General features: G+C 34.4%; 2 protein-coding genes across 2 annotated transcripts; both read left to right on the top strand.

Moving 5' to 3' along the window:
- The first annotated feature begins 1,404 nt into the window (after positions 1-1,404).
- Positions 1,405-2,911, top strand: LOC140747215 (ADP-ribosylation factor-like protein 16). Its single transcript, XM_073079508.1, has 3 exons — positions 1,405-1,847; positions 2,055-2,153; positions 2,630-2,911. Exons 1-3 carry the CDS (start codon positions 1,596-1,598, stop codon positions 2,840-2,842), a joined length of 564 nt encoding a protein of 187 aa, XP_072935609.1. The 5' UTR covers positions 1,405-1,595; the 3' UTR covers positions 2,843-2,911.
- A 1,919-nt stretch (positions 2,912-4,830) lies between these two features.
- On the top strand, positions 4,831-8,913 carry LOC140747045 (uncharacterized). The gene is made up of 7 exons (XM_073079277.1): positions 4,831-4,878; positions 4,955-5,070; positions 5,563-6,115; positions 6,577-6,745; positions 7,066-7,160; positions 7,526-7,704; positions 8,477-8,913. The coding sequence occupies exons 2-7, from the start codon at positions 4,960-4,962 to the stop codon at positions 8,654-8,656; spliced, it is 1,287 nt and encodes a 428-aa protein (XP_072935378.1). The 5' UTR covers positions 4,831-4,878; positions 4,955-4,959; the 3' UTR covers positions 8,657-8,913.
- Positions 8,914-9,329: the final 416 nt, after the last annotated feature.

Genomic DNA, 9,329 nt, shown 5'->3' with positions numbered 1-9,329 from the left:
TATAAGGACGGGAAAAGCGGGATTGTCAAAATGGAAAGTGGTGCACAAGATGGCGTCACATTACTGCGATGGGTCGGTGTTGCGCAAGGTGCGAGTGAGTTTTGCTCGGTGTATTATTTATTGATTGTTGAAAAACAATGGCGGGCGCGCAGCTGGCAGTGAGTCAGTGGGTCAAGGGTGCGCTGGCCTAGTTAATGCGCGCCGAAATTCGCGGGCTCACAGTTGCTAACCTCATTGGGTAGGGAGGGGCCACGTGGGTAGGCACGTACGCACGATACGATGTTACGTTTTTTGGTACATTCAGCTCTGTTACAGATCGTATTATGCCATTGAAACTTAGAATTTGATAAAATCTGAAAAATATTATTGTTCCTTCTAAATTCTTAAACAAAACTTTTTTTTGTATTAATAAAGCGAAAAAAATCAACACTATTCCGTCATTTTCGTAAAATAGTGACAATAATTCCATTTTGAAGTCTGACTCGGTGTGTAACTAGAAGCTCTATTTTAAATTAATGTTTCCAGTTTCAATTTAATATGTTTATAGAATAATTTATAGAACGCGCAGACGAGCATGTCTGCTGGATGTTAGGTGATCATTGCAATTCACTGCAACTATTTATACTTCCTACAATCCTACAATGTAGCAATGATCGACTTCTATATTACGGAGCTACATAAAATAGTCATCAAATCAATACCCAGAATATACCGATTATGTGTTATGGCAGCCAATTATATTTCCATCCTAAAATACCAAAAATTCCATCCCATTGGATTATTTACATTTATATTTACATTTATAAGATGAAGTTTTGCACAATCATTCTTTATTATAATATTCTATTATAAAAGATTTAACTTTTAGATATAGAATTTGGTCCTGCGGACTGGATGTTAGGATATCATAATCTGGCGTTTTTACAAATTCATTGTTACATCTGTTTCATTACGCTATTATAGTAAAGCTATACTATCTTTAGTATAGCTTTACCCTGCCTTCATCTAGGTTCTGTGTGTAAATGAAGACAAATAAAATGATTTATTAGTACAAATACTAGAAATTTTATTTATTTTTACAATACTAAAAGAAATTCAATCTGATATCAACTAAATTAAACATAATCTGAAATCTTAATATTCATTTTATTATTATTTATATTTTTTGAAGATATTATTTCGTTTATTTTTATAAATTAAAATAAAACCGTTATTTTATTATGTACAGAGCTACATCAATTTAATGTAGAGGGAACAACTCAGAACATTAACGCTTGATTTAGGTATTTCTAAGAATATTACAAAAAAATGATATTTTTTACCTTAATAATAGTAGCCAACAATAAATGTCCCTATTTCATTTCATAGATTAAGTACAATCACAATAAAAAAGACAAATAATTTTTAAAAGATTTCCGAACACTAGGTACGATAGTGCCATCTATCGGCAAGTAGCAGAATTTAATATCATGGCCGCTGCAGTCTTTCACAAGTGTGAGTATTGATAAAACAAATATTCAAGGTTGTGAGAAAGTAACCATACGCCACAACGTATAATTTCTTTTACACATGAAATATAGATTATCTTTGACATAATGGACGACCCTGAGAAGAAAATCACAGTTCTTTGTCTAGGGCCTACAGGGTCTGGTAAAACAACTTTATTGAAGAAATTACAAGAAGCTGAAGGCATAGATTATACGTACAGTCCTGTGCCGACAATTGGCACTAACCTGTATGATGTCCAGTACACGAATAAAAATGGTAAAAAACAGACGATAACTGTGAGAGAAGTTGGTGGCGAAATGGTTTCGTTCTGGAAGAACTATTTAGACGGCGTTGAGAAGGTAAGTTATAATAGCCCAAGTAATAATGCAAAAATATGTGTAACTTAATTACACTATATAATATACGTTATGTATTTGTTTGTTATTGCTACTATTACGCTATATTATTTATTAAATAGTAATAGATAATATAGGTTACTATTTAAAAAATAGTAAACTAACGCCATCTAGCGACAAAATAAATAAACATTTAAAATTTACTTACAGGTAATATTTATGGTGGACACGTCGAATTTATGTCAGATATCTGCAGCAGCAGTTTCACTCTACACTTTATTAGCAGAACCAAAGCTTAGAAATGCGAAGGTAGCAATCAAATCTCTTAAAACTCTCATTTTAAAGCTAATTTTACAAAACTTTTATGATTTATGATTTTCAGTCACAGGTAATATTCTGAGGGTTTAAACATTTAGCAGTAAGACATAAATAGAAATAGGGTACTTAATACCAACATTATTGAGAAAATTAAACTGAGTATGCAGTCCTCCTGCCGGCAAGTGATTATTATCGTCAATAAACATTGTGATAAACTACAAATTGGATTGAAAAAAGCCAACCACACTTACAAATTTGTTGCTACCCCAAAGCCCGAATGACTAAACCTGCGAGATTATTTTCTTCTTCCCTCCCTTAAACCGGAACACAGTAGTACTTGACATGTATACAACACACCTACGTTCGACTACATATATATGTTGGAGTTTATTGTAAAGTTTCTTCATCTGGTCTTTTTACAATTACCTATCATAAGAAAGAGCCATAAAATACCTTTCTTTTTGCAGTTCATTCTAGTTCTTAGTAAAATGGACGCAGCCTACAGACAGATGCGGAACGAGGCTCTCCTGATGTTGCAGCACGCGCGGCTGAAGACGGAGTTGCCAAACGCCCCCGCGCTCCTGGAGGCCTCCCCACTCACCGGGGAGGGCCTCGACGAACTGCGCGCTTTCCTTGCTGAAACTAAACGCACTTTACCTTTCTCTAATATTGCTAAATAATTTAACTTTATGTTTTTGCATAAAATACTTTGAAAATAGATTTTTAAAACTAGAAAATTTATATATCTGAAATGCCATTAAATAAATCTTAAAAATGTGTGTTTTCATTTAAATATTTGTAAAATTCCTGTAATTATCATTTCAATATCATATCAATACCTGTAATGTTAAATATAGATTAGACGCTAAATTCAAAAGTACCAGTAGGTATCTTTCAATCCGTAACATGTAGCTGTATGCGTTTTAACGGCTCAATCTCTTTGTTTGTTAACATTAATAAATTCAAATTCAAATTCAAATTCAAATCTCATTTATTCAAAATTGATTCATATAGAATACTTTTTGAAAGTCAACAAACTACCCCCGCTTCGGAAGGTATTTCGCTATGGAGAAGAAGCGGCGCAAGAAACTCCATACGTGTGCATATTTGCATCTTTTAAAGAGTAAATAATATACAATTTTACATAGTGGTACATATAATTAATTTTTGATGTTGGAGCTGGAGTTGTCATACCATACGGATTTATCATTTAAGTACTGATTTACATTATAATAAGCTTTTTTACATAAAGTTAATTTTATAGTAGATTTAAACCTTTTCTCGGATAGATCGATAATGTCTTTTGGTATTTTATTGTAGAAACGAATACAGTTCCCCATAAAAGAATTACACACCTTGCTTAATCTAAATTGAGGTATGGCCAATTTATCTTTATTTCTAGTATTATGACTGTGCCTATTATAATTTTTTTCCAAAGAAGAATAATTTTTGCGAGCATATAAGATATTTTCATAAATATATTGACTAGGCACTGTCAAAATATTTATAGATATAAATGGTTATTAGATAACACACATTTTACTTTAAATTAGCCTTAAACTCAGTCAAACATCAACGGCCACAACCTTCACCCACTTACCATAATTGCATACAGCAAGGTAAATTATTAAAATCTAACTGATAACATTAACATCCTGCGAAAAATTATATTTTACATTCTCATAAAATAACAGGATTATTGTTATCTTGATGGGCAGAGGAAACAACAATACCGCCGCACGAGGCCAGCCTCGAGAAATCAAAGAGCGTTTTGTATCTCACATATCTAATTAAAAACAAAACACAAAATTTATAATTAATTAGTTTGTGGCTAGTAGATCTATGCCGTAGTTAAGGTCTTCTATCAACACATAATTCTAACAAAGATTTATGACTTTTATTTCTTCTTCTTCTTAGTCTTCGTGGCTAAAGTTTGCGCCTACTTTGGAAGTCTTTAAAGCAAGTGTGCTGCATATCCAGCGAGTGTGCTCGGTCGTCTGCTTTTCTAAAGCACTCCGTAACAGACATCTTGGTGAGGCCTTGGATCTCGTCAGACCACCTACTTGGTGATCTTCCTCGAGGTCGTTTTCCCTCCACTTTCCTCCCTGTCATGCTATATGACCAAAGTAGGACAGAATTCTTTGGAGGCAGATGGTTGATAGCCTTGTTTTTATTTTCAGTTCTTTTAATACAGCAGTTGTTTAGCAATCACAATAATTTCCGTTATTCGGGAATTATCGATTTATCAAATACCGCATTATTTTTGTTTGGCTCAGGCAATTTTTACATAACCACCATCAATCAAAGAATATTGCTGAATTGCGATGTTTCGTAAAAACGAATTATTGGAATTTTCCGATTAATAGATTACCCTACTATTTAGGTAATCCATTTTCTCTTTTATGGGGTAATCTATTAATCGGGATATATGTAATTAAGATTCTATAGATAGATTATACATACATAGATAGACTGTATATATAAAGCGTTCTAAATTCAATAGCTTAATATGCTTTAGGTTTATCGCCTTGTACATGTAATAATTTACGAGGTAAAAAGGCGAAATACGATATTTTTATCTGCTTATGTATAATGGTCTGCAACCGGTCTCTTAAATCTGTTTAATCTGTTTCAGTAATTATATTAAAGTACTCTGTGAGCTGTCAAATTGTCAGTGTCACAGACAGAGACTGTAATGAAAGTCCAATACAAAATTGTAAATATTGGTTTTCCATTGCATTTTGCATACATTCTGGTATATATGTAAATAATAGACATTTGTTAATTTTCAGCAACAATGGATTTATCAAACTTATGTCGCAGCTGTATGAAGGAGGTGGCGTCTTGGGAAAAGGAAAATTTCAGTAAAAGAGCTGTGGATATGTTTTGTTTTTGTACTAATATCAAGGTAAACTTCGTATTATACTGATTAAATATACTCTCTAAAATAGGTTTTGTCCACTAAAACTTGTATTAATAAGGACGTATATTAATTCTCAATTTACGAGATATTTTATAGGAATGTTAGATAATTGTATTTTTATGAAATCGAACTAGCAAAAGACTATACAAATCACCTGATGGTAAGGGCCCACTGCCTGTAATCGTTACCAGCATGGATGGGTGTGCAACTTAGGCTTAGTTATTGGTGTTACCCTGAGGAATCATTATAGAAGCTCCTCATATTAGTGTAACTTGATATACCATGATACCTTTTATAAGTATAGCAGCGGTTAACGTTATTTTAAGACAAAATAGCCATATTGTCATCAGTCAAGCCATAGAGATTTCTTACCCTTATTTTCTGGTAGTAGTGTTTCAAAGCAGTTTCTTATCCCACATAAGAAACAAGCACTAAAATTCAAGCATAGTAACACAATTAACAATCCCTTTTGCACAGATTACAGATGAGGAACAACTCCCAAAACAGTTTTGCTACGACTGCATCATCAAAATAGAATCGGCGTACATGTTCATCCAGGAAGCACAAAATGTGAACATCACATTAAGGAATATAGTATCAAGAAGCGAAACCAAAGTTATAATAGAGCCAGAGAGCTTCAAACAGATAGAGTTGCCTGAGAAACCGCTTAGCAATCTCAAACTAACATTACCTGATTACAAACTATGTAGCACCATAATAAGCAATACAGAACATAAAACTGTTCCAAACAATATTAGTACAAAAGAAATTTCTAATTCTATAGAAGAAAAGAATGATCAATATGAAAAATTAGTTCAAGATACTATTACTGAAGAATTGCCTCCTAATGTAGAGGAATTGGAGCCTGAACCATGTACTCAAAAGAATGTAGATATAGCAGTGAATATTAGTGAAAAGAAGAATGTGTGCCCAGTTTGTCGGAAAAGCTTTACTTCCAAGGTTTGGTTTGCTAAGCACATGGAGAACGAACACTCTGGACGCAAATATAGTTGTGCACATTGCCCGAAAAGTAAGTTGTTTTTCATGTATTAAATCACATTTTAAGAATGAATAATGAATATTGAAAACTGCTAGATAAAGCTGAATAGTATGAAATGCTAGGGACCTGAAACGTTGCTTCTAACATGAGAAACTGAAGTTTATACTAAGCTGATTTCCATACGAGACTAGTCCACAGGAGTAAACACTGTCCATATGCAGCAGTGACCACTTACTACATGGACTACATATTTGTTTACTACTTAAATGTTATATAAATAAATAAATATCCTAGACTTTCCTATAACCTGAAATTAATGGAAGTTCTCATTGTCATCATCTATACATATTTGATTGTTTGTCTTCCTTGGTACTACACAATACTTATACATAACAAAGAAAATTACACATTATTTTAATTGCTGTTTAAATAAATTTACTGATCTTTTATGTGTATATAAAATAATCCATTGAAATAGTTGTGATTTGCAGCTTTTGCAAAGCCCTCACAAGTGGCGTACCACTCAGCGTCACATTCGGATGAGAGAAAGTTTGTTTGCAATGTGTGTGGAAAGAGATTTAAATTGCGGAAACAGCTGATGACACATGCTAGAGGCCATAGTGACGTGAGACCTTATGCCTGCGATAAGTGTAATATGCGGTAAGTACTGATGATATTAAAATATTAAAAAAATTGTTTGTTAAAAATAAAGAAATTACTTTGTTTTATGTTCATGTGATCTTTAGGTGTATTCATCGATTCAATAAAGATTCTATTCCAAAACAGCTGTTCTCGTTACCTCACACTCATTCTCTATAAAGTTTGTATCACATATTTAATTAAACAGAAACATAATATGCAGTCGATATAAAACTAAATGTAATAAGATTTTTATAAGAGTAACTCGAGTAACTTTAAACTAGTTTATTTAATTATTCTACTAATTTCATGAATAAATTTAATAGGTCTTAAATTTTCAGATTCAAAATGAAAAGTATACTAAAATGTCACATGAAAGTACATGAAGACAAAAAGGAACATTTATGTTCTTTCTGTGGATGGAGTTTTGCTCAAGGTAATAAAATAGTAAACAAAATACACTATTGCAACTTCTGAATCACTACATAAGTCTCTTACCACAATTATTTAATCTTATAATTATTAATGGTGGAAGAAATTTCTTTCTTTAAATTTTCTTGACTTTTGTTCATCCAATATATATGCATATTGTCACTGAAAAGGCTAAAAGTCTAACACGCAAAGGAGCCCCTAACTTTTAGCCTTTCCAGTGATGATATTTTGTAAGTCATGACATAAATCTCTTCTCTATAGTGAAACATATTCTGTAACGCTGCTAAAGTTAGGGAACAATTTTGAATCTACAGGCGTTTTGTATGTACTACTTCCAGCCAGCAATAAACGTGTTATGTGCCTTTCCAGCCAGCAACCTAGAGGTGCACCTCCGTAAACACACGGGCGACAAGCCGTACACGTGCTCGTCGTGTGTGTTCCGCGCGGCGTCCGCGTCCAGCCTGCGCCGCCACGAGCGTCGCCACCAGGACGCGCGGATCTACGTGTGTAAACATTGCCGGAAGGGGTTCTTTGATGCTAGTGCTCTGGTAGGAAATGACCTTTTACTGTAAATGCAACCTTATGTTTTTTAACAAATAAGTATAAGGTCCTTTTGATGACAAATGGTATCTGCTATGAGTCTGTAATCAACTCCAAAATAACAGATTGAAGTCATACCTAATTAAAGTTTGTCACAGATGTACAGGTCTTTAATGACTAAGTTGAAATGCTTCAGGAAATTGTATCACAAGACCCAAAGATTCTATTACCTGAGTTACTTGAAATAACTATAAAAGTAATAAAAACATATAGAATGAAATTTTGGGAAATATTGTAATTGTAAATTTTAAGTAATAGATGCATGCATTGTGAATAAAAAAAATGAAATAAAAATCATGTAGGTTTTTGCAATATAATATAGGAGTTGCTAACAAGCATGCAGTCCACCTCATGGTAAGTCGTTACTGCCACTCATAGACATCTGTAATCAACCCCAGATAGAATTATATATTCCTACCTAAGGTTGGCTATAAATACGCCCCTGAGGAATAAGCTGGAACTCCTCGGAAATGTGATGCACTTACAACACATTTCTAAGTAGAACACAGCAGTGCTTAACACTACTGTTAGTAGACAAAAATAGATGTGGCGGTGATGCCTCTGGAGTCGAGTAGTAGACAAAGGGTTCTATCACCTTCAAAATTTTAAACAGTGAACCTTGTACCTATGTAAAAATTATTATGTTCGCCAGGCCCGCCACACCTTCAAAATTTTAAACAGTGAACCTTGTACCTATGTAAAAATTATTATGTTCGCCAGGCCCGCCACACGCGCACGCACACGGGCGAGCTGCCGTACCAGTGTCCGGGCTGCGCACGCGCCTTCGCGGACAGCTGGAAGCGCAAGACGCACCTCATGCGCGCGCACCGCCTCGCGCTGCACGACATCCCGCGCCTGCGCCGCGACGGCCGGCCCGTGCTGCCCGCCGACCCTTGTTAACCCACCGTCGGACGGTGCCTTAAACGGCAGGCCTAGAGTTTAATCTTAAAACATCACAGATCATCTAGCTTTTCAAACAAAAATTGAGTTTTTTTATGACAGAAACGGCAAGCGAACAAGTAGTCCATCTTATGTCGACCATGAACATTTGTAATCGATACTAGATAAGATTCGATTCCTTCCTGAAGATGTCCACAGAACCGACGCCACCCCTGAGGACTAAAGCTGCGGTTATACACTGGTATTATTATTTGATATATGTATATACGACATACGTGTGGCAGTGGACTGCATGGGTCGAAACACAAAAGGTTATACCACCCTGAACTTACAATGCCTGTGTAATTAAATACTATACTATGAAAGACCATTAGATATATACTATGACCCAGTGGTTTTACATGGTTTCTGGTACCCAGGCGTAAGTTGCATCTAGCACCAAAGGTATAGGCTAAAAAAAAGTCTAGTTTTTATTTTTATCATTTCTCAGGTAATGCTTATATAGCCTTTCATTATAGGCATTGATTAAACTTGTGCTATTTTTAGCAATTTTGGCAAAACAGTACACATGTGTAGTATGTACATCGATCAGCACTATAAACGCTTTCTACACTCACACTATAAATGACAAATATCTTTGATATAACTAATAAATACTAGTCAATTAAAATAC

Source organism: Epargyreus clarus, unplaced genomic scaffold (genome assembly GCF_041222505.1).
Source record: "Epargyreus clarus isolate Ecla_fem2 unplaced genomic scaffold, WU_Ecla_fem_2.2 ptg000014l, whole genome shotgun sequence".
Lineage (NCBI taxonomy): Eukaryota > Metazoa > Arthropoda > Insecta > Lepidoptera > Hesperiidae > Epargyreus > Epargyreus clarus.
The sequence above is the reverse complement of the archived record's forward strand: the minus strand, read 5'-3'. Positions and strand labels throughout refer to the sequence as shown.

Coding starts and splice junctions, on each gene's coding strand:
- LOC140747045 (XM_073079277.1), top strand. CDS start 4,960: ATGGATTTATCAAACTTATGTCGCAGCTGTATGAAGGAGGTGGCGTCT. Junction 6,746..7,065: donor TGCGATAAGTGTAATATGCG/GTAAGTACTGAT, acceptor TTAAATTTTCAG/ATTCAAAATGAAAAGTATAC. Junction 7,161..7,525: donor TGGATGGAGTTTTGCTCAAG/GTAATAAAATAG, acceptor GTGCCTTTCCAG/CCAGCAACCTAGAGGTGCAC.
- LOC140747215 (XM_073079508.1), top strand. CDS start 1,596: ATGGACGACCCTGAGAAGAAAATCACAGTTCTTTGTCTAGGGCCTACA. Junction 1,848..2,054: donor ATTTAGACGGCGTTGAGAAG/GTAAGTTATAAT, acceptor ATTTACTTACAG/GTAATATTTATGGTGGACAC. Junction 2,154..2,629: donor CAAAGCTTAGAAATGCGAAG/GTAGCAATCAAA, acceptor TTCTTTTTGCAG/TTCATTCTAGTTCTTAGTAA.